Raw genomic sequence first — 25,586 nt, 5'->3', positions numbered from 1 at the left:
TTTGGCCAGTGAACTCTACATTAGTCTATTCAGGCTGCTATAACAAAATAAAACAGACTGGATGGTTTAAACAACTAGAATTTATTTTCCCACAGTTCTGGGGGCTGGAAAGTCTAAGATGAAAGTTTTAGTAAATTTGGTTCCTGGTAAGAGCTCTGTTTCTGGCTTGCAGATAACCTCCTTCTTGCTTTTAGGTCTTCATCTGGCTTTCCCTCAATGAGAGAAAGCAAGGGAGAGCTCTCTGGTGTCTCTTTTTATAAGGACACTAATTCTATCAGATCAGTGCTCCACCATTATGACCTCATTTAACCTTAATTACTTCCTTGGAGGCCCCATCTCTGAATACAGCCACATTAGGGGTTAGGGCTTTAGCATATGAATGGGGGGACAAACATTTAGTACATAACAGACTCCATGTTGAATACTCAGGGCATAAGAAGATCATTTTCATACCTTAAGAAATCTTCCACATCAGAATCCTGATTTTAATTGGTTTACAACCAATAGGGTTTGCTCTGCCAGGTGTATAACAGCAAGATGATGGGAACAATCTAAATGTCCATCAGAAGAGAAAAGACTAAACAATAAAAGATACTGTATACATCTATACAACGGAACACTGCATAACCATAAAGAGTGATATTGCAGAATTATTATTTTTGATAGGAAAAACTGTTACCAATAAATTAAGTGAAAAATAGAGTTTACAGAAGAGTATGTATAAAATTATCTAACTGTAAAACTTGTGTGTGTGTGCATATATAGAGAGAGACAGACAGACAGACAGACAGATAGAAGCACTTAACATGCAAAAGCTGGCCTGGCACTCACAGCTATACCATCTTATTCTCCCATTGGACATAAAACATTTCACAGAATACCAGCCTCAGACTAGGTTGCTCTGACACCATGATAAAGTAAAACAAAACAAGGCCACTTTATAAGTTTGTCTAAACACAAACAAAATAAGGTTACCATGCCACCCACAAAATACCTAACATACCCTCTCACAACCAAAATACATGAGTGGTACTTCTTTACCGATTACATCTTTATTCTTGTTCTAGTCTCCCGTACCTATAGATAATATTTATTGACATATTCAATCTCAGAATTGCCCCTGCTTTTTTTTTTTTGAGACAGAGTCTCGCTGTGTCACCTGGGCTAGAGTGCCGTGGCGTCAGCCTAGCTCACAGCAACCTCAAACTTCTGGGCTCAAGCGATCCTTCCGCTTCTGCCTTCCAGAGTGCTAGGATTACAGGCATGAGCCACCTCGCCCAGCCTGCCCCTGCTTTTTGACAACACCCAAACAAGAGAATACCCCCACCTCCTTAGATTCTCCCCCAAACCACCCAACCAAAGCCCAAATCCTATAATAGTTTCCTTCTAACCCCCTCTAACTGAGACACCACTTGGTTCCCCATGATATGTGTTCTCTCTCACACCAGTGAATAATAAACCTGACTTGGTCTTTAGCTGGAGGGCATTGGCAATATGTATGAGTATGTGTGTGTTTATTCACAACTTCAATGTCATTTCTGTAACCACTGAATTTGTGTTTGATCAATGATCATATGATTTCATGGTTACAGTATACCTAATCAGCATAAAATCATAGTATTATGAACACAGTATGTTATTGGGACTTATTATTAATATCTAAATACATACTTTCAAATATAGGTAAGCATTCTAAATATAGTTTGGAGTTTAAAAACTTCTATGTTTTATAGAGTGAAATTCTATCAAAGTATAAGCATATGTATATGATTGTAAGAGTTAAATACTACAATTATTAATAATTGTGAAAGCTGTTAATTTTATGTACAAAAATAAGTATGAAGACCTTTCAGTTAGCTAAATATAGAAACAGATTGATAGTATGAACATTAAGAGAGAATTATTATCTAGATAACTTTAGAAAGCATGTTATATCCTTTTTGAACCAACAAATGTTTATGAAAGTTTTATTTAATTAATTAATTTATTTATTGAGATAGAGTCTCACTCTGTCACCCTGGACAGAGTGCAATGGCGTCATCGTAGCTCACTGCAATCTCAAACTCCTAGACTCAAGTGATCCTCCTGCCTCAGCCTCCCCAGTAGCTGAGAGTACAGGCACACACCACCACGATGGGATAATTTTTCTATTTTTAGTAGGGACCGGGGGTGGGGGGGGTGTCTCACTCTTGCTCAGGCTGGTCTCGAACTCCTGACCTCAAGTGATCCTCCCACCTCGGGCTCCCAGAGTGCTAGGATTACAAGCATGAGCCACCATGCCCAGCCCTTTATGAAAGTTTTAACCATAAAAATTAAATTATATCTCAATTCTAATCTTTATAGAACTGCTTGATGTACTAGCCTTAACAACCTTAAAAATAACTTTCAGGAACTATATTTAATTTTTAGTTAACTAATTACATTTGTGCCATGAATCATGCTCTTCCACTGGCCTCAGCTGAAAGTGAACATTTATTTAATATGACAAATGTGCAAAATAGCAAGCACAAGAACAATCACACAGTTCACATTGCTGAGACATTACGGTTTCTTCACTATAACGTCAAATTTCTTAAAAATTGCTGCTGACAATTTTAAGGTTTTTAATAGTTTCAGATTTATTCTTATGTACCAGGGATTCATGCTAAAATGAATAGTAATATTCAACTTCATTCTGAACTTCATCCTGAATTTTGACTTTAAAACTTGGCCATTCAACATTTGGCCAAACTGGGTCTACAATGCCCCTTGTATCTGTGCGTAAGGATCTGGAAGGATATAAACCAAGGTTTGAATAGTGACTCTCTAATATTCTTTATGGTGAACTTTATCCAATATTTTATTGTGAAAACTTTCAAGCACATAGACAAGTTGAAAGATGTGTACAGTGATTTTTTTTATATTTTGTTTATCACACAACTATCCATCAATCCATCTTGCTTTATGTGTTTCAAAATAAAGTGCAGACATCAGTATACTTCATCTGTAAATACTTTATTATACGTATCATTAACAAAAGTTCAATATTTGTTTATAGTTTCAGTTTTTAGGTAAAGTTTACATACAGTTAAATGTACAAATCTTAAGTGTACCATTTTAATACATTTTGACAAACACATACACCTGTGTAACTGAAACCCCTATCAAGATGTAGAGCATTACTATCAACCCAAATGCCCTTCGTGCCCCTTCCTTGTCAATCCCTGCCTCCAAGCTCCCAAGAAGTGACTCTTCCCACTATACATTAGTTTTGCCCACACTGAACTTTTGTGTAAATGGAATCATATTCTACAAACTCTTTGTGTCTGGCTTCTTTCACACAGCATAGTGTTTTTGAGATCATCCATACTGTTGTGTATATCAGTGGTTCATTCCTTGTTATTACTGTATAGTTCAAATGTACCACAGTCTGTTTATCCATTATCCTGTCCGTGGGCCCCTGGAATGTTTCCAGTTTGGAGCAATTATAAGTAAAGCTACTATGAACATCTTTATATGGATGTATATTTCTCTTGGATAAATACCTAAGAATGTAATTTCTGGGTCGTAGGATAGATGTATGTTGACTTTTATAAGAAACTAACAGACTCTTTCCAAAAGCAGTTGTATCATTTTACACTCCCATCAAAAATGTATGAAATTTCTGGCTGCTTCACACTCTCACCAACATTTGGCATTTAATTTTAGTCTTTTTAATTTTAGCCATTCTGGGAAGTGTGTAGTGGTATCTCATTGTGGTTTTAATTTTCAGTTCCTTGATGATTAATAATGTTGGACATTTTTTGTGTGTTTACTAGCCATTCATGTATCTTCTTTTGTGAAGTATCTGTTTACATCTTGTGCTTATTTTGTGGGGCTGTTTGTGCTTTCATTATTGAGTTTTTGCAGGAGTTCTTTATATATCCTAAATACCACTACTCTGTCAGATAGTTTCTCCTAGTCAGTGGCTTATCTATTTGTGTGTTAATGGTCTCTTTGGATGAGCAAATTTGTGTTTGTTTGTATTTTATAGACTTTATTGCTTGGAATAGTTTTAGATTTACTGAAAAATTGAGACCATAGTACAAAGTTCCCCTATTGTCAATATCTTACATTAGTATGGTATATTTGTTATAATTAATGAGCCAATATTGATACATTATTATTAACTTTACTTTATTCAGGTTTCCTTAGTTTTTACCTAAAGTCCTTTTACTGTTCCCAGATCCCATCCAGGATACCACATTACATTTAGGTATTATATCTCCTTTGGCTCCTCTTGGCTGTGACAGTTTCAGACTTTCCTTGTTTTCAGTTACCTTGACAGTTTTGAAGAGCCAAAACTGGTCAAGTACACTGTAGGATGCTCTCCTATTGAAATTTATCTGATGTTTTTATCATGATTATGCAACCGACTCCATAAGCAAGAAAACATTTTTATAGTCTTTTTTTGTAGTTCTTTTATGTTTCAAGTTCCCAGGCCAGTAAGATTTGCTGACCAGACTTTTGTAACTTTCTGTTGCACTGATGCATTCCCTTTTGAGTTTCTTTCCCTGAAATGGCAGAGCCTCCTTGTAGTCACAAGATAACTACAAAGCCTTACACCACCTGTTTGTCTGGAGAAGATAAGATAAGTGATACTCCACTGCAGATTGTGCCGAAGGACTCACTGAGCCTGCATACAAGGCTGAAAGAATGACCAATATTAACCCCTAGCTCATTATAATACTAAAATCCCTGCCCTGGAAGGGACTTATCTGCCCTTTTTTTGATCATCGGATGTATGTACCAGCATGATTTCTCACTGCACTTGTGTGCCCGCACTCCACCCCAAACCTGGAATGATGCTCACTCCTCTCACGCACTATTCATTTCACCTCTAGAAAAACCGCTGACCCTGTTGATTGGGGTGGTGGATTTGAGGCAGTCCATACCTCCCCCTCCCAGTAGACACATCTCCTGCAGTAAATCCTTTCTTTCTTGACAATTCTTGTTGTCTCAGTAATTGGCTTTCTGTGCGGCAAGCAACACTGAACCCCCCTTGTGGGTTTGTTAACAATTAGATTGGGATTATGGGTTTTAGGGAGGAAGACCACAGAGGTAAGTGCCATTTTCATCACATCATAGCTAGGATACATACTATCAACCTGACTTATCAGGGTACATACTATCACACATACTACTAGAATATACATACAGACTACTAGGATACATACTATCAACATCGACTTATGGTTGATGTTGACCTTGATCACCTGGCTGAGATAGTATTTGTCAGGTTTCTCCACTGTAGTTACTCTTTTCTCCTTTCTATTCGGCACTCATTGGAAAGAAATCTCTATGCATAGTCCACACTTAAGGAGTGGGGAGTTGTAACTCCCCTCCGTGAGGATGAAGAGTATACATAAATTATTTGGAATTCTTCTGCACTAGAAATTTATCTCTAGCAATTTTTTAAAATTTTTGATGAAGTCTAATTTATCAAATTATTTCATGATTGTTTTCTGGGTTCTAAGAAAACTTTTCTTGCCCCATGGGGTTCTTTTTGCTTATCTATACCTTCTGATCCTGTAAAGAGAATGTATTCATGGTGTAATAATGAAAAGCAAGCTTTAAAAATCTAGTAAAAGAATCTATAACTTTCAGACATGGGGCTTTTCCTCCTATATTTTCTTGGAGTTTTATTTCCAATTCATTTTTAGACAGTTATGCTACCCCTGCTGATTTGGCAATGTCTTCATAAATTAAAAATAAAAATCCCAAATTTTGAAAAACAGAGATGTTTAAAGATGCATAAAGGGTTGCAAAAACCATCTCTGATGCACTGTGAAGAATCAGTAATAAATTGCTTTTGAATCAACTGTTGACAGTTCAGTTTTTCTGCTACCTTCTCACCTGGCAGGCTGGTTCTTGCTTACTCCACAGCTGGATCTTCCTTGATAACCTAGGGTCCTGACAGGTCTTCCTGGATGCCTCAGACATTCATTCATTCATTTGCTTCATTCAGCAATATTTATTGATCACCTATTATGTGCTAGGTACTCGGAGAGACACAGAAATAAGTGAGATACCTACCTTGTCCTTAAGGAGCTCGTCTAGTGGATGAATGCCCAAATGCAATTGACAGTTATTAATGTTGACTCACTATGTACCAAGCATTCTCATATGCAGACTGTATAAAACTTTGCATGTGAAAGGGAAGTGATGATGTCAGGCTACAATAGTATGTACACAATGAATACAAGACAATTTAGAGGAATTTAAATTGTTGAATGCAAGATTTATTAGGTTCTTGGTCTTCCAAGAAGTTGTTTAAATTTATAATAAATATGATAAAAGATTGTATATTGTTAATCTTGCTTTTGTAACTTTGAGCTTTCTCAGAAAGGAGTTTAATTGTATTATATAAGGCTACCATAGGAAAACCAATTTTTAAGTCAGAAATAAACCAGGCAATATGTAACAGAGCCTGCTAGTATCTTACCCAATACCCATTATCCCTGTCTTCCTTGCTCAGAGAACCCCAACTTTGTTTGAGGCAGCAATATACCCAACTTCCCATCCACATAGCTGGAGGTGGCCAAATGATCTCTCTCTGGCCAGTGAGGTGTAAGCAGGTGTGAGCGAGGAGTCTACTGGATGGGGTTTCTGGAAAGGCTATTGTTTTTCTGATAAAGAAAAAGAGATTAGTTGGCCAGATTCTTTAGCCCTTTGCTTTATGCTTTTACCCCTTTCCTCCTGTGTAGAACATGGACAAGGTACGTGGAAGTTGAGCTGCCATTTTACAACTACAATGATGAAAAACACACTAAAAAAATGGTAAAGCAGGAAGCTGTGGCTGGTCCAATGGTAGAGGGGTATCAGAACTTATTAACATTAGTGTCACTAAAGTTGGTATACAACCCTCCACTGCTAGATTTGACTGGCTTAAAAAAAAAAGCAGGAAGCTGTAAGGATTCTCTTGAGTAGCTGTACCTACCCTGTACTGCCTACCTGGAAATTTTTTGTTAAAACAAACAAACAAACAAACGCAAGCAAGAAACACCCATTTTCTTGAGCCACCAGAGTAGGGTTTCTGTTACATGCAGTCAAATGCAATCCTAACTGATACACCTACCTCAAAAGGGAAAGGTTTGCAGGAGAAGTATTTTACTTTTCATTACGAGAAGGAAAAAAAAATCTCCCTTCTGATTTGAAAAGCAATGGGATTTCCTGACAAATGTATGAGTATTTTCTACATGTCTACGTGTAAAAAAAGAAAAGAACTTTTCTTTTCTTGGTCTGTATCTGCCCATAGTAGAGAGCAAGAAAACTACCAGAGCAAGAGATGTAAGCTAACTCTTGCACTCTAAGTGGTTTCAAGATTCAAGATTTGCCTTACTAGAACAGTGTCTCCTAAAGGACATAGAATGTCCTTGAGATGTGCCTTAGGGAAAAAAGGTCCCTTGTTTTGTAAGTTTGGTAGATATTGTACCCCGTCCTTGTAGAAATTCATGGTGGATATTATGATGTCAAAGGCTCTGGATAAATCCCGTAGTAAAGAAACCTGCTTAACATTATTTAACCTAACCCCTTAAAAACTTAGTAGCACCTATTACCATCTTGGAAAATGCACTTTGGAAAATTTCGTCAGATAAATGAATAAAGACGAAAACTTTTAAAATCAACTAGCTTAAATCCTGAAAGAACCAGAGCAATGACTACCCTCTGGAAAAGAATCTAGCAAAATTCAGAGTGGGTAAAAAGAAATGTTTTATTAGAGGTAACATTGGAGGTAAAAGGCTATCGATGTAGTAAAGGGAGTGGGGTTTACAATGTGAAGTGGTAAGTTAAATATCAGTGAGAAGTAACACAAATTGTGCCAGGACCATCAGCACAGTGTCTCCTGAGAAGATGTCAGTTGATTTTTCTCCTGAGTTTTCCCAGTACATTTGTTTCCTCCTTCCCATCAGTAGATCTAAAAACAGGACTAGGGCTCCAAACTGGTTCAAAACTGATGATAATAACCAGTCATCCCTAAGAAGGAAGGGTAGGCCGTCCTTTTTCTCTTGGAGAATTCTCATCTTTTAATAATTTACACTTTGACTCAAGGAGGGGTAATTTGTCTTCTTCCCACTTTGTGACCCAAATATATAAGCTCTGGTAACCAAACATACACCAAAGTACCCTCATAGACAGACTTGCCCTTTGGTTGCACTCAGGTATTTCTGCTCTTCCTTTTGGTGACAAGCCACATCTCACTCAGCTCATACTGGAAATATCCACTCTCTACGTTATGGCAAGTAACCCATTCCATGGGTTATCCTGAAATCTCTGGAAAGAGGTGGGGGCACCTAGGAACTCAAAGTGAAGGAGGAGTATAAATGCATGTAAACAGATCTTGATTACAAAAGCTATTTGAGATTGTCCTCTTTAGTCAATGTCATTGGCTAATATATTTTGTATGCATAAATCCAGGTTGACAGGGCATCAAGTATTTTTTATTGAGTATTTCTGAGTGTCTCATCCTCACTGAGTTCTCTTAGGCATTTGACACTGTTGCTTATTTTCTTAATCTTTCTCTCTTTTTTGTTCAAAAGTTTTTGTTTTTTTTAAATAACTGTTATAAGTCCCTCTTTTTTAAGCATTTAAAATGATTTTATAGCATTTATATTTACATTATACTTTGGAGATATATGGGAACCTCATTTTGTAAAACAATTGACATTTAATACAAAGCATAAATCCCTCTTTTTGAAGCTCTCTTCTCCTTTAATGTGATGTCAGAGTCCCAATCTGTTTCTTCCCAACTCATTACTATGGTCACCCCTCAGTGATCAGTTCTTAAACCTTTGCTTCTCACACTCAAATGTTCATTCTTTGCCATGTTCTTAACTATCCCATTTAAGCAGCAGCAGAGTCAAATCTAGAATTCTGGCTCCTTGTCCAGCTATGCTAATGTTAAAAACTGTTGAAAGGGGGCTCCCATCCATAGGAAATGTAAGTGTTGTTTCTTTAGCCATTACTCCATTGACTCTTCACAACAACCCTGTAAAATAGATATTCCTATCCTAATTTATCAATGAGGAAACCGAAGCTCAGAGAGATGAAGTACCTTGTCCAAGATTCATGCAGCTAGTGAGTAGCAGATCAAGGATTCAAAACCAAGTCTAGCTATCTGATAAAAATTGTTCTCTCTACTTCTCCTCATAGCCTCCCTCACCAAAACACTGGCTTGCATCACATCAGTAAATGTATGTGAAGCATTTGGCCTAACCAGCTGGGGATTCTGGGGTTGTGGGATGACAGAGTAGAAAATGTGAGCAAAGTAAAATCTCAGATGTGCTACCTTCCCCTCCTCCCTACATCCATGTTAGCCTTACAGGCAGGGCAAGTAGTGCATGGCTCACATAGTGGAATGTGGGAGATGCTGGATGGGCCTACTTCCCTTCAAAACATCTTTCTAATGCCCTCCCTACCCCTACTGCTGCTAAAGTCCCCTAGGTATTTAATTCCTTCAGTTTCCTATGGCCTCTCAAAGTGGAAATATGCCCAAGAGAAGAAACAACAATTACTGACATGCAATCATTCAGAAAATATTTATCAAGCACCATTTATTAAGCAAATGGGATGATATAATAACAGCCACTTATACTTGCTTAGCTCTCTAGATTTGCAGAGCCTCACCAGAATCTGAAGGAGTACTTAAGGCTGAGATTATGATCTTTTTACAGATAATGAAATTGTGGCTCAAGGATTCTGAGTGACTCATCCAAAGTGACACACTTGAACCACACTTTCAGAACGAAGGATCAGACATAGATCTGATTTTCAGTCCTGTGTCCTTTCTTTTCTGTCACAGTCACTCAAGAGGTTTACAAGTGGGAACTCAAGAGAAACATACAGGAAGAGTTAAATAACAATTCAAGATACTAGGAAAAATAATGTCAAAAGATAATAAAAGTGCCAAATGACTGATATAGACAATAATTACTTCAGGAGTAATGGGGAAGGTTGCTGTGGGTAAGAGTCAGCAGGGAAGGCTTCACACAAGAAGTAGGACTTAAGTCTGGCCTTGGAAACTAGGTGGGAAAATGACAGCCAGAGAAGAAAGGGAGGGCATTCCAGTATGGGGGACAGGATGAATAAAGGTGCAGAGGTGAGAAAGTGTAGGTCTTGTTTGGAGAGAGAATGAGGAGACCAATTTAGCTAGAGAAGAGAGATTTATATTAGAGAAGAACAGAAAATAAGATTGCAAAGGCCCTCTTGAATTTCTGACTAAAGGATTTTGGCTTGTATTATAGACAATAGGGAACTATGAAGGGTTTTGAGTAAGAGAGTAAAACTCTGAAAGCAGTGTGTGGGCAGATTAATTTGGCAATATGCATTGTAGGGGATGCATTCGGGTGGGGAGAGACTGGAGGTAAGGAAGACCAGTTAGGAGCCTGTGATAGTCTGTCAGGAATAAAGTGACAAGAGCCAGTACTAGAAATGGTAGTACTGGGACCATAAAGGAAGGCCAATTGTAATTGGCAAGATGAAGAAAGAAATGTCAGAACCTGGTGAAATAGGAAGAGACAAGAATGGAACTTACCTGAAAATTTTCAAGCCTAGGCAACTTGAGGAAAGAAGATGCCATGAACAGAAATGAGCAAGACATGTAGGGGAACTGATTTGGTGAGTTTAGTTTTTGACACGTCAGGGTGGAAGTAACAATGGAAGGTCCAAGTGAAACTATCTAGTATGCAATTGAAGATGTAGAGGAGGAGCTTGGGAGAAGGCCAGCCCTGGGAGTCAGGAGACTTGGGGCTTAGTCTCTGCTCTGCCACTAACTTACTAAGTCATGGACAAGCCATCTCGCTGGGCCTATTCCCTCCACTGTAAAGTGATGGGGTGCTCAAGCCCTATGTGATTTCTGGGGTACTCTCAAGGACTAAGAGTTAACTGAACTGTATTCACCTGCAAATATGTTCTCTCTGAGAGAAAATCAACGGTCTGATGGGGGAAGGGTATTAAATAATCTCCACATGCTATGACTCCGTGACAGATCTCAGGAACTCTATTCACTTAGGGAGTAAAAGAGGAAGAGAAGCCAGCAAAGGAGATAGAGAGAAAGTAATCAGAGAGAGAAAAGCAGGAGGAAAGAAATTCTAAATGGAGGGGCTAAAATAAGGAACTAAAATTAAAAGAGAACACATGGGACAAATACTTATATCCAACATGACAAAGGATTAATATATATATTAAACCAAGAATACATTTAGATATATAAGAAGACCAATAAGATGCCAAAGAAGGATACAAATAGTAAACATATGGGAAAGTGTTCAATCCCATGAGTAATCAAAGAAATGAAAAATTATTAAAAATAATTTTTCACCATCCAAAAAGATTTCTTATGAAGTCTGATGCTAGAGATGCAAGGGAACTGGAACACTCATATGTCATTGTGGTGTTGAAAATTTGTGCAGTCCTTTTGGAAATCACGATCCATAAAAACGTTCATGCTCTTTGGTCTGGTAATCCCACTCCTGAGAACTTGTCCTAGACACAAAATTACAAAGAAGAAAAAAGCCATACACATTAAGATGTTCAAAGCACAAAAAAAAATTGACAGTTACCTAAATGTCCAATAATAGGGAAATATTTTATTTATTTATTTATGTACTTTTTTTTGAGACAGAGCCTCACTCTGTTGCCCTTGCCCAGGCTAGAGTGCCGTGGCGTCAGCCCAGCTCACAGCAACCTCAAACTCCTGGGCTCAAGCAATCCTTCTGCCTCAGCCTCCCGAGTAGCTGGGATTACAGGTATACACCACCACACCTGGCTAATTTTTCTATATATATTTTTAGTTGTCCAGCTAATTTCTTTTTATTTTTTTTAGTAGAGACAGGGTCTTGCTCTTGCTGAGGCTGGTCTCAAACTGCTGATCTCGAGTGATCCTCCCGCCTCAGCCTCTCAGAGTGCTAGGATTACAGGCGTGAGCCACTGGCTCCTGGTCCAATAATAGGGAAATAGTCAAATAAAATATAATATACTGATGGATGGTAATTTTGTGTGGCCACTGAAATGATAAATATGAAAGACTGTAGCTACAGGGAAAATATTTATAATAAAAAGTTTTTTAAAAGCAGAATTTTAAAAGACACGTATACTCTGATTACACATGTAATATATATATATATATGTATGTATGCAAACTGGCAAAGCATGGAACATGGAAAAATGGAAATAATTTAAGAGGATATGCAACAGTATCAAGTGAGGTAGAGAAGTCAAAGAGGATGAAGGTAGAGAGGAGTGTTAAAGGTCTTGCTTAAGAGATAATTTGTGTTCTTCTGAGTGCAGGAAAGTGTAGAAAGGAAACCAGATTCAGACAACTTTAACTGTTTAACCCTTTAGGGTGATTTTGTAGTGAGGAAATGGGGTATATAGTACTCTTTTTAGAAATTTGGAAGTGAAATAAATAAAGATGAATAGAATGGTAGCTAGAAGAGCCAGCATGATTAAGATATCAGTGGTAATGTTTTGGTTTTATTTGGTTTGTATTTTTTTTTTAAGATGGGATGAAATCAGTGATGGAAGAGACTGAAAACAATGAAGAGGAATAAAACAAGGAATAAGAAAAAGAATCACCTCTTATTCTGGGACTGCAGGAAAAAGGGAAGAAAGACAAGGCAGATACAGAAGTAGAGTTATCATGAATGAAGCAGAGCAAAGTAGAGGCATTAGAGCTTCTCGGTTTTGCAGGAGGCAAGGTAACTCTAAGAGGTCACAAGGGGAGGATGAAGTTGGGGCCTTGATAAGGTGGAAAAGACAGGAAACAGCTGCTATGGAACATTCTCTAGAAATGCAGCAGGCTAAGAGGAATGAGAGCTTAGGAGAAGTTCTAGAGCATGAAATTTTAGTGGGTCAAGCCAGTCTTGTGATCTGGCTTCATCTGCAATCCCCTCCAGTCCTGGGAGAGAGGAGAAGATTGGCCCAGGGTAAAAGTCAAGGTGTTTAACTAAAGCTAACCTGTGAAAGACGGCAGCCCTAAAGTAATAGACCATGAAGTCCAGGCAGTTCGTCTCCATTAAGTCTATGGCAGTTAAAGGGACTGAGGAAATAGAGGAGGCTGCGTCAGTTGTGATATACAGAGCAGCTGTATTGGGTGGGGATGGCGGGTAGGGGAGGTGATGGGCAAAGAGGCCATGGTCATAGGAATAAAAGGGAGAGAGTGCAGATGAGGAACAGGCTATGAAACAGCCTAGGCAATGGCCATGAGACTGGGAGACTAGTAGAAGTAGAGACGAAGGCCAGTTCTTTTACTCCTAACAGAAAGAGTCCTATGTAGCAGGAAGGTCCTGGATAACTAGAGAGAAAGTAGGAGCAAAAAGAGAAATCTTGGGGCACTGAAGTCCTTTTTTTTCCTGCAGTCCAGCCCCAATCATGCTCTCCAGAGACAGACCCCTTAGAAGCCAATGAGAATTTGGTATCACTAGATAAGTAAGAAATCAAGACAGGGCAGCAAGGGTGGGACAAAGGCAAAGCAAGGCTGAGGCCTGACTCTGGAGACCAATAGGCTGGAAGGTGATTTCAGAGGGAGAAGGCCTAAAGTGTGAGCCCACCCTTTTCACGAATGCCTGCCCAGAACTTCTTACTTCCCAAGGCTTAGGGCTTAGCTTCCCAAGTTCCATACCCCCAACCTATCTTATAAGCCCATAAGTGCCAAGATGGCACTGGGAGAGAGGGTGGGAAACTCTGAGGGGAACCATCCTAGTCCCAGTGCTCCGTCTTGGCCTTGCAGCCCTAAAGCCTGATCTGAAAGAGCCGGTGACAGATTTATCATTGATCTGGGGCAGCAGCTAGAAAAAGGGGAGAGATAAGTGGAGCACCAGCTCTGGGCATCAATTCCTGTCACCACCCCATCTTCTGCACAAACCTGTTCTACCCCTCGGTGCTGGAATTTCCAGTTTATAGACACGAAAGCTCCTCCCCCTCAGTGTAAGCCTTCCTTTCATTAAGTACAGGAGAGCTGTCAGATATGTTCTCAGCAAACATCATAAAGGAAGTCCAGTGTCATTCCTGTCCCAAAGGCTGTTATAAGCTTGGGTCCTGGCCCCTGAGGCTCCTCAGTGTCCCCACCCCATGATAGGACTCTAACTTGTGCTGCACAGCACTTCAACAGTGCCAGCCCTCCAGCTGCATGTGGGGACCCTGGCATGTAGGCTCCCTGGATTTGAGCCCTATTTCAGCACCTCAGTAGGCAAAACTATTCTGTCTTCAAGGGAGAACCAGGAAGTCGGTGTAGGTGTTACGTATGGCAAGTCCTCGGCATATGTGATATGTGATATGCAAGATGCTTCTACTTCCTGATTCTGCTTATCACCATCAGATACGTCAGGCTGATCCTGGGACTACTCCGCCTTCTCCACCCATCCAGTTGAACACTCTGGTCTGGCTGCAGAAATGCATGCTATAGGAGGACGTGGGGGAAATGGAACAGGAAAGAGTGGGGAAGATTTCCAGGAAGTCTTGTAGGATCAAGCAACAGGACCAATGGCTCCAGGAAGGGACAGAAACAAAGAGAAAGAAATAGAGGTGGAGGAGTGACTGCTATTGCCTTTGGTTAATAAAGAGAGAGCAGCTGAAAGGTTTATGAGAGATGGGGTCACACACAATTTCCCTGCCTCCCCCAACTCCTCATGGTGAGGGCTTCTCTCCAGAGCCTGAAGAAGAGGAGGAGGTGCCTTATGAGGCATCACTATTTTTCCCTCACGTTTGCCCTGCATTCACCCCTTTTCTCTCACTTGCCAGCTTCCACTGTTACAACCTATCTGCCCCTAGGTTAGGGCAGCTACTGTCCTGTGGGGGTGGCCACCCACCTGAAGCTGCTGTCCTCAGGCAAGGACACCAGCGCCAAGGAGGAGACAGCTGTGGGAGGCCGGGGTCTGCCACCACTGCAGAGCTGCTGGAGCTGACGTCGATACTTGTCCCCCGTGAGCAAGTAGAGCACAGGATCCAGGCAACTGTTGGCACTGGCCAAGGGCCGAGTCACTTTATAGACCACGTTGACAATGTTCAGCACCCGGCAGTCAGCTTCCAACAGCCTTGTCAGGTAATAAATGGTGCGGGTGATGTGGAAAGGCACGAAGCAGACAGTGAAGACAGTCAACACCACAGTGATGGTGCGGAGAGAACGGAGACGAGAAGATGACTGGGTGGCACCTGGCAAGGGCCGGTACAGGCGCCGGGCCATGAGCCCATAGCAGACAAGAGTGACCAGGCAGGGCACGCCAAAGAGCAGCCCCATGACAGCTGAGCTGAAATGCACATAGTGGTCAAACTCCTCAGGCCGAGTGGTGTCATGACATAGGATGGTAGCCCCTCTGGTGCTGGTTGTGACAAAGAACAGGTTGGGCACGAGGCAGCCGGCTACAACCAACCAAACTGCCAGGCAGAGAAGGCCTGCAAGGCGAGGGCGGCCCCAGCGCAGTGCCCGCAGTGGGTGGCAGATGCCCAGGTAGCGGTGCACACTGATGCAAGTGAGGAAAAGGACACTGCAGTAAAGGTTCCAATAGAAGAGAAAGCGGACGAACTTGCATAACCCAGTGCCAAAGGGCCAGTGGTTGCGGGCTGCATAGTAGTAGATGAGGGTGGGCAGTGACAGCACATACAAGGTGTCTGACAATGCCAAGTGGAACATGTAGGTGGCCGTTGCATCCCAGGGTCGGAGGCGGAAGAGAAAGAGCCAGAGCGTCGGGGCATTGAGGCCCAGACCTAGCACAAAGACAACTGTGTAGCTCACAGGCAGTAGGATGAACTTGAACTCCTCGTCAAACCAGCAGTCCAGCTCCACCTCACCGTCGTCAGGACCTGGGCTGGGGCTTAGGGGTCTCAACAGCAAGGAGTCTGTACTGGCCATGGCCCTCCTAGAGGGGGAGAGGACAGAAGTGAGGGTGGCTAGATTACCCTGGCTCCCCGGCCCTGACCTGGGGCAAGAAAGCAGAGAGCAGGCAGAGCAGTGGTTGAAGCGCTAGGGAGTGCTGCAAGGAGTACGTCCAGGGGCACTCAAGCCAGCCCAGCCCCTACCCAAGCTCCGTTGGTCTAGCCCCTTGGGCCAGCCCAGGAAGTAGTGGGCAGCAGGCAGTGCTGGGGCTTAGGAGGGCAGTTGTTGGTTTGGGGTTGTTCGCATTCTGCCGCTGACTCTATCCTTGACAGCCTGGCTAGCGCTATCCAAAGTGGGAAGATGCCCAGACCCAAATTGTCTCCTAACTCATCATCACAGCTGTGCACCTGTGAAGAGGGGCATCTTCCCCCACAGTGCCTTCATTCACCTCTCCTTTTGCCCTGGTCCCAGTGTCTCCAGACTATGCTGACCTCTGACACCTTCCCCCTGCCTGCCTGAGCCCAGGAGCCCCATTGCCACCCTTACCCAAGAAACTTGGCACATCTCCTACCTGGTCCCCTTGAAGCTGAGCTCAGCTGACTCTGTCACCTGGCCCTTTGGCAGCCAGAGGGCATATCCAAGGGGGCGGAGTTGAGGTGAGGGTGGGGCCTGTCCCTCCACCCACCTAGGAGATTGTAAAAGCTAGAAAGGCCCTTCAAGATTATCTAGTCCAACCCATTCACTGTACAGATTGGGAAACGAGCCCAGTGAGATTACTGTTTAACAGCTTCGAAGTGACTGTAAGAGGGAGCACACAAGGAAACATCCAAGTTTACAGATGAAGAGCCAGGCCGCTGGAGATAAATAAATTACAGGAAAATCATACAAGTCTGTGTAAGTGAGCAGAAACATGGGGAATGAATTTTAACATGGGCAAGTGCAAGACAATACACTGAAAGATTTTAGAAAATCCAGCTACTGGTACAAATCTTAACTCCATATGCATATAATTATAACAAATGCTTATATAGCATGTACTGTGTGCCAGGCACTGTTCTAAGTGCTTTATACTGATTAATGAAATAGGTAATATTATTGCCTCTACTTTGCTGATGAGAAAATGAAGGCACAGAGAGTTTAAGTATTTTGCTAATTAGTGGTTGAGTCAAGATTTTAACCCAGGCAGGCCAGCCTTTGGGCCAGGCTCTAGCATCCACGACTTTATTGCCATGCTTAGTTGCCTCTCTAAGCCACCGGCCATGATCCAGGAAAGAAACAACAAATATTAGCTGGAAACCTACTATGTGCTTGGTCCAGTTCTAGGCACTGGTGGTTCACTAGGAGTGAACAAAATAGACAAAAACTCCCACCCTAATGGTCCTTACATACTACTGGGGGATGATAGAACTAATAAGTAAAATACATAGATTGTGATAATTGTTATAGAGCAAAATGAAGGCAGGAAGGGGAATAGAGAGGGAAGGAAAAGGGAAATAGAGGATTGCTATTTTAAATAAAGACCAGGTGGTGTGAGGAAGGGAAAAAGTAGAAGATGAGGTCAGAGAGTTTGATAGGGACAAGGTCATGAAGGTCCTGGGAGGCCGCTGTAAGGACTCAGGCTTTTACTTTCAGTGACTGGGAAGGCATTGAGGGTTTAGAGGAGAGAAGTGTCATGATCTGATTTACCTTTTAGAAGACTCACTGGTCAGCTATATGTTGAGCGTAGACCGCAGAGCTGGGGGTCCAGGGGAAGACCAGGCAAGAGGCTATTGCCAACAGAAACAGTGGTAGCTTGGACCACAGTGGTGGAGACGGTAAGAAGTGGTCAGGTTCTGGATAGATTTTGAAAATAGAAACAGCAAGATTTACTGCTGTGGGGTGTGAGAAAAAGAGAGGAGTCAAAAATGACTCCAAAATCTCTGCCCTGAGCGACTGAAAGGAGGGAGTTATTATTGACAGAGATAGGGCAGGCTGTGAGAGGAGCAGGTTTGGGGAAAGATTGGGGAGTTCATTTTTCAGCCTGTACATTTTGAGTTGTCTCCTACCCATGTAAGAGGAGATGATCAGGAGACAGTTCACGCCTCCCTAAGGATACTAGCCAATGAGTTTCCCTTACAGACTCCAGCCCTTCCTAAACAGCAGCCCTCATCTCTCTCAGTCACTCCCAAAGCCCCTGGTCTGAATAGCGGAGAGGCACAAAGAACAAGCCTAGATGTTTGAGAGCCTAGTGCCAGGGAACACCGAATTGTCAGCAGCTCTGGCTTTGGGGCTCTCGGAACTCACTAAGACTGTAAGTATGGATGTCCTAGGCACCAGAGGCAAACTCTGGGTCTGGAGGACTCTGAGGATAAGGTGGGCAGTGCCTTTGGGGAGGGGTGAGCAGGCTGGCACAGAATCTACTCTGAATGGAGCTTAGAAGCAATGGAGACTCTGAACCTGATCCTCTCATCCTGAGAATGTGGCTGCTGAATCCTGGGAATGAGAGGAGAGCCTAGATCTCTTGGAAAGCCCAGAGACCTGGATGGAGAAAATCTGGAGATCCTTGCCCTGTGGCAGGGGAAAGGGTGGGATAAAAGGTAGGAGTGGAAGAAGCAGTCGTAACTTGAGTGCTGGGCAGCTGATACTATGATATTGCATAAAGGCCCAGGTTTTTTGAAGCCAGATGGATTTGAGTTCGAATCCTTATTCTTCCACTTATTAGTTATGTGATCCCGGGCACCTCTTCGTAACTTAATTTCCTCACCAGTGAAATGGGGATGATAGTACCAACCTTTTACGGTTTTCTGAATATTGACTTGGTTAATAGGTGTGGAAATACTTCAAAATCATAAAATTCTGCAAATCTATAAGGTATTTTATTATTATTATCATTATTATTATTATTACACTTTGCTCACAGGGATGAACCTGGCCTCTCCAGAGGAGGACAAGTGTGATTTGAGGTTCGATGTACACTCAAGGGGAAGCGTTGTACCAGAGAAGCCCCAGCCTGAGCTAGCTTCCTGCTCCTACTGCTTCAGGTTGGCTTTGTTCTGCTGCATTTCACCTGTCTTCACTTTGCTAGGCTCTGCTTGTCCCTGGACACAGCTGCAGCTGCTGCTGCTGCCACCACTGCCACCCAGTGGCTACTTCAGGAAAAGGCCTCTCCCAGCCTTCCCCAACCAGAAGCCCTAGCTTCTATCCTCACCCAGGACAAAAGGAATGGGATGGAGCAGATCAGACAAACTCTCTTCTGTGAAACTCTTCTACACCTAAATTTCTGTAACATCACTCTGGTTATCCTATTCCTCTGCATGTTCTTCCTGACTCCTTCCCTGGCTCATTTTTGTCCTCCATCCCCCAAATGTGAGCCTTCCCCCAAAGAACCTCTTTCTCTCCCTTCCCTTCCCTTTCCTCCCCTCCTCTCCTATCCACCATCTCTCTCTCCTCCACACTCCCCCCTCTAAGAACATTCACTCTCACGATTTCAACTACTGCTTAGAAGTTATCAATAGTTCTAATGACCAAGAGACTGCAGCATACAGATCTCTCTCTAATCAAAATTTCTCTCTCCCTCTCTCACACTCTATTCCACTTGATTTCTACAGAGATTGTGGCACATACCACAGGCTGCCTAGAATTACAGTCATTTGTGTTTTTGTTCATCTCCTCCCAATCCTCCCACCCCCACACCGGAACCAGAGCCCTTCAGGACAATGTACCTTGTTTTACCTCTGTTTTTCCCACAGCCTTCCATGTAAAAGTATTAAGTCATTAAGTATGAAATGCCCGATTTCCTTAAGTACTAAGTTTGCCAGTTGATATCTCTGACATTTCACTTTGACACTTCTTTTTTTTCCCCCTATTGTGAAGGTACATCCTTAGTCTTTCAAATGCATGTTTTGGCTTGTGATTATCTTTCACATTTTTTATAGCAATTTTTGTGAAACCATAGATAAGTCAAAAATTCGTGTTATTTTTGAATATGAGTTCCATCATAGAACCAATGCAGTACAGACAGCTCAAAATATCATCAAAGTGTTTGGGAAGGATGTGGCTAATGAATGCACAGTACATCAATGGTTTGAGAAGTTCCATTCTGGTGATTTTAATTTTGAAAGTGAGCCATGTGGGTGACCCGAGACCAAGGTGGATAATGATGAGTTGAAAGCTGGAGTGGAAGTGAATCCATCTCAATCTAGGCATGAATTAGCAGCAAGGTTTGACATTACTATTCCAACGATATTGGACCATTTGAAACAAATGGGCAAGGTAAAGAAGCTGGACAGATGTGTACTGCATGAATTAAACAGGTGTCAGAAGAGAAATAGTCTCGAAGCTTGCCTTTCTTTGCTATCATGACATAAAAGCGAACAATTTCTACACCATATTGTTATGTGTGACAAAAAATAGATTATTTTTGACAATCACAAGTATTCAGCACAATGGTTGGATAAAGATGAAGTGCCAAAACACAGTCCAAAACCAAATATTCATCAAAAAAAGCTAATGGTGTATGTTTGGTGATCCAGCGCTGGTATTATCCACTACAACTTCATGAAACCTGGTCAATAGATTACAGCAGATGTCTGCTGCAACCAGTTGGATGAAATGATGAGGATACTTGTGATTAAGCAGCTGAGATTGGTCAATAGAGACAGGCCAGTCCTCTTGCAAGACAACACTTGACCACATATCACACAAACAACGCTGCTCAAACTACGGAGGCTGGACTTGGAAACTCTCTGTCATCCACCATATTCACCATACCTGGCACCAACTGATTATCACTTCTTCAAGGCTTTGGACCAATTCTTGCAAGGAAAAATATTCAATTCTCAACAAGCTGTGGAAAACATCTTTTATAATTTAATGACCACTTGCTCTCCAGGCTTCTTTGCTGCTGGCCTAAACAAGCTACCATTATGATGGCAAAACTGTGTCAATAGTTTAAGTGCATACTTTGATTAATTGTACTGCTTCTTGTTTGAGATATAATAAACTAAACTTTTGATTTGAAATTGGACATTTCATATTTAATGACCTAATTTAATTTTTTTTTTTTTTTTTGAGACAGTGTCGCTCTGTTGCCCAGGCTAGAGTGCCATGGCATCAGTCTAGCTCACAGCAACCTCAACCTCCTGGGCTCAAGCAATCCTCCTGCCTCAGTCTCCCAAGTAGCTGGGACTACAGGCATGTGCCACCATGCCTGGCTAATGTTTTTTTTCTATATATTTTTAGTTGTCCAGCTAATTTCTTTCTATTTTTAGTAGAGACGGGGTCTTACTCTTGCTCAGGCTGGTCTCGAACTCCTGACCTCGAGTGATCCTCCCGTCTTGGCCTCCCAGAGTGCTAGGATTACAGGCGTGAGCCACAGCACCAGGCCTAATGACCTAATATTATAACATATGTTCTAGATATTTTCTTTCAAATTATATGCCCTGCTGTCCAAAAAAGCCTTCCAATTCAGAGTTAAGAAAACAAGTACCTTGCACATAGTTATGTATTCAATAAATATTTGTTGAATGAATGAAAGACCCAGTTATAATTTGTTGAATTGAATGGTTCCAACACCTATAATCTAAGCCCTATGTGTGTTGTTCACTATAAGACACATCCACTTGGGTGTCTCATTGACATCTGGAATTTAGTATTCAGGAAAAGTTTATTATCTTCTTTCCCCTAACAGAGATAAATAAGATGTATGGATACCATTATGGCTGATACTCTTCCATTGCCCCACTCCTCCAGTTTGTTCCAGTCCTCTCCCTCTGGCCCCTCACATCTAATATTCATAAATGTCTTGGTGACAGTTTCTGTACAATGTTTGCCATTTCCTTGGGGCCTAAAGAAGGAAAAGGGGGAAAGGCATGGTTTCTAAACTCTTTCTCTGAGTTAGGAAGAAAGGAAGGAAAGTGGAAAGGAAAGAAAGGAGGAATGAAGGCAGGGAGGGAGGAAGGAGCAAGGAATGAGGGAAAGAAGGGAAGCAATGAGGGAGTGAAGGTAAGTGATATAGTAGAAAAAAACTCAGGCTTTGGAGTCAGACCTAGGGTTGACCTTCATCACCCACCAGCTATGTGACTATAGATAAGTCTTCCTGAACATTCATTTCCTTATATGTAGAATGAGGATACTAGCACCTAGCTTGTTGTGAGAAGAAAATGCAGCAATACCTGTAAATAATCCAACCTGGTGTCCTCTTCATCATTATTAGGAATTAAAATATAGGTGGTTTTGGAGGGTGTGGGAGGTTCACCTCAATTTCTTGTGTGTTCTTTATGAAGTGAAAAAATGAGGTCACCTGCTGAGAGTAAGTGGAACAAGATGATTACTCAACCTTGATGGAAAGGAGCAGTACTCTGAAACTCTGGATAACCAAACTTACTAATAAAATCATGGGAAAGTGTCTGGCTCCATATAGTTGTACCCAAGTTAGCTTTATCCATATGTCTTCTCTGTAGTGTGCCCTTTCTGTCTTTCTAAATGTCTGCCTTTATCTCCAGCAAGGCTGTTAACAACCTTAGAGCAGAGAGAGACCAGGACCACTTTGTCCAGCACCTAGGACAGCACAAGAAGTCTCTGTTTCTGCTATTTGATCCATCTATCTCATTTGCCATCCTCCCCCGCTGAGCTAATGCTTTCATCCACATCCCACTTGAATCTATTGGTATGCTTTCAGTTGCAAGAACAGAAAATTCCAACTCAGCTGACTTTTTTAAAAAAGGAGATGTATTATCTTGCTTATAAGTCCAGGGGTGGGTGGCTTTGGAGTTGGCTAATTCACTAGCTCCACAATGTCATTTAAAAATCCTGATTCTTTCCATCTTTCTGATTTGCACCCTTCAGTGCATTGTTTAGCAACGGTCATGGTCACAAGGTGGCTGTTGCAGTTCAGGCATTGCGTCTAAATGTGGCAATATTCAATGGTAGAGTAGAAAGGCCTCTTTTCCTGTGTGTTTGTTTTTATCATTCAGGAATCCCAGAATCTCCCCAGCATCTCAGTGGCCTGAATTTCATCATGCCTATAAATAAACTGATAACTGGCAGCAGGGATAAAATGACTATGACTGCTGTAAAGGACCACAGAACTACGTGGAGGAGGGTAGGGTACCTTAAAAATGGGGATTCTGCTCACAAGAAGGAAAAGGGAGATGACTATTGAGTTGGGAAACAATTCTATCTGTTCCAACCCCTTACTGAATAACCCACCCCTTCCTCACACAGAGATCTTATCATTACTTCTTAACTGGAAGGCTTGGTTGGGAATATCATTGCGGTATGCAGAGAGAGGGTGGCTAAGGACCTGAAAATATTTGTCCTACCAATCTATTATAGGAGCCAGAAACTCCATAATTAGAGATGCATTCTTTTGCCTTCTTACTGTTGCATCCTTGTAACACGAATGTGTTCCTGGTCAAAATAAAACTATGGTGATAGTTCTTTTTGGGAAACTACTAACTGGAAAGGGGCACAAGGAAATTTTCTGGGGAGATGGAAATATTCTATGCCTCATCTGGGTGGTGGTTACATGTGGATTTACACAAATGTATTAGTTTACTATGGACACTGTAACAAATTATTACCACAGACTTGGTGGCTTAAAACAATAAACATTTATCCTGTTACAGTTCTGGAGGTCAGAAGTCCAAAATCAGTTTCAATGGGGCAAAATCAAGGTGTCAGCAGGGTCGTGCCTGAACTATAACAGCCGTCTTGTGACTATGAGAAACTATACATACAGCAAAATCCATTTTCTTTCTTTTTCCAGCTTCTAGAACTGCATTCCTTGCATTCCTTGGCTCACGGGCCCCTTCCTCCATCTTCAAAGCCAGCAACGTAGCATCTTGCTTCAGTCCTCATATTGCCTTCTGTCTCTATAGTCAAATCTCCCTCTGCCTCTCTCTCATAAAGAGACTAGTGATTACATTTAGGGGGTACCTGGGTAATCCAGAATAATCTCCCCATTTCAAGATCCTCAATTTAATCACATCTGCAAAGTCCCTTTTGCATATAAGGTAACATTCATAGGTTCCAGCAATTAGACCTGACATCTTTGGGGGCCATTATTCAGCCTGCCACAGTAGGTAAAAATTCATTAAGCTGCACTTAAGATTTGTGTATTTTATTGTTTGTAAATTTATCTCAATCAAGAAATGCACATACTTCTGAAAAAGATAATGATTTAAGATCAATCATAATAATGAATTAAAGACCTAGCAGATCTACTTTCTTCCTACTAAGAGGCCCATGGACCTGAGTAGAAAGAGGGGATAAGTAAGTACCTAAAAGGGAGGAAGGAGAGTCAAGTGTGGGTCTGAAGACAAAAATGGGCTGAAGACCAGTCCAAAGTAGATTCATTCTGACTTTTCATCTTCCCCACAGACAACACTCTTGATATGTATATGACTCTTTATTATATGTCTGGCATCAGTTTCTACCCCACTATGGTCCCTGCAGAGTCTGAGCTGCTCATTCTATCTGGAAACCCCTGAGAAGGAGAGAGTTACAGCAACTAAACAAGGCCCTGAGGTACATATTGCCCAGGAATGGCAGGGGCTGACACAGTTAACTATGCAAAAGGAATACAGGATGGCTGTCCAGGGCCCTCAGTAAGGAGCAGGAGTTAGGAAAGGCCCTGCCCAGCCCTCTGAGCCGTATCCTCTGAGGAGTGGACACCTCACTGAGGGGTTGAGGGCTGTGTCTATAGATAATACCAGTGACCAGCCAGTTCTAAGGAGAAGTAGAGGCGGTCAGGGTCCTGGATCCCCAGAGCCTAAAGATTCTGTCTCTACATTCTCCATGCCCATGAAGCCTGGCCCTGGGCTCTATGGGAAGGACGGTCAAGACAGGAAGATTACTTTGTTATTGCCATTGTGGGGATCCTGGCAGCTGTAAGGACAGAAATATCTCTAATTCCATAAGTGGTCATATGAGGCAAGAGAAGCTGCTTAGAGCATGGGCTTAGTTTCAGAGATTGGAAAGAGTCAAGAGCTGGGGCCGGGGGAGAGGTTACCTTAGGTGAGGGCAATGCAGATGTCAATTACCTATTTCCTCCACATATAATGTCCTGCCAGGAGAACCTGTCCCTGGGCCAGGAATCGGATGTGACCTTCCTCTCCAAAAAGAAAAGAAGTTCAAGGCTCACAGACACATTACACACACAGCTCAACACATGCAGCTCCTCCCCATCCTGTTCCCACTACCTACAGGAGATTGACTCCCACTGTGCACATAAGCTGGGATAATCAGGGTTTCTAAACATGGCCTTCAAGAGTCCAAAGTGCCAAGTGGTGGGGGCTGGGGAAAAGGTACTCTTTCTCATACCCTTGGCTTTTGTGTGGCCTGGAACACCTGATATAGAGACTGGAGTGTGACACAAGGCTCTTCTTTCAAAAACACAAGGGCCTATACTTTGAGCCCTCCTATTTCTATCCCCCACAGTGCTTCACCTGCAAGACCTTCAACTCCACTTTGATCCCAGTTCCTCAGGTTCAAGGCCTCACAAGGCCAAAACCCTGTAGTTTCCCTTCTCAAACTCCCTTGCCTTTAACATCATCATTATCAACCTCCTACCCCACCTTGTCCCAGCAGCAATAGCCTGCTAATCTTTTAGCTTCTAATCTCTTAGGCAGTAATCTGCTTTCCAAACTCTTGGCATCTGAGCTATTTATAGCAGTGTTTCGTGCCCCCCCAGAACTCTATTCTCCTCTGACCCCCACCAATCTAAATACTCAGAGGACTGTGGGTATAAGAGGCTGGGGAGGTAAGCACAACAACC

General features: G+C 42.0%; 1 protein-coding gene across 1 annotated transcript; it reads right to left on the bottom strand.

Annotated features, from left to right (window-relative positions):
* Positions 1 to 14,387: 14,387 nt before the first annotated feature.
* On the bottom strand, positions 14,388 to 16,436 carry P2RY4 (pyrimidinergic receptor P2Y4). The gene has a single exon (XM_045537788.1). It carries the CDS (start codon positions 15,863 to 15,865, stop codon positions 14,798 to 14,800), a length of 1,068 nt encoding a protein of 355 aa, XP_045393744.1. The 5' UTR covers positions 15,866 to 16,436; the 3' UTR covers positions 14,388 to 14,797.
* Positions 16,437 to 25,586: the final 9,150 nt, after the last annotated feature.

Source organism: Lemur catta, chromosome X, assembly GCF_020740605.2.
Source record: "Lemur catta isolate mLemCat1 chromosome X, mLemCat1.pri, whole genome shotgun sequence".
In the NCBI taxonomy this organism is placed as follows: Eukaryota; Metazoa; Chordata; class Mammalia; order Primates; family Lemuridae; genus Lemur; species Lemur catta.
This window is presented reverse-complemented; position numbering and strand designations above follow the sequence as displayed.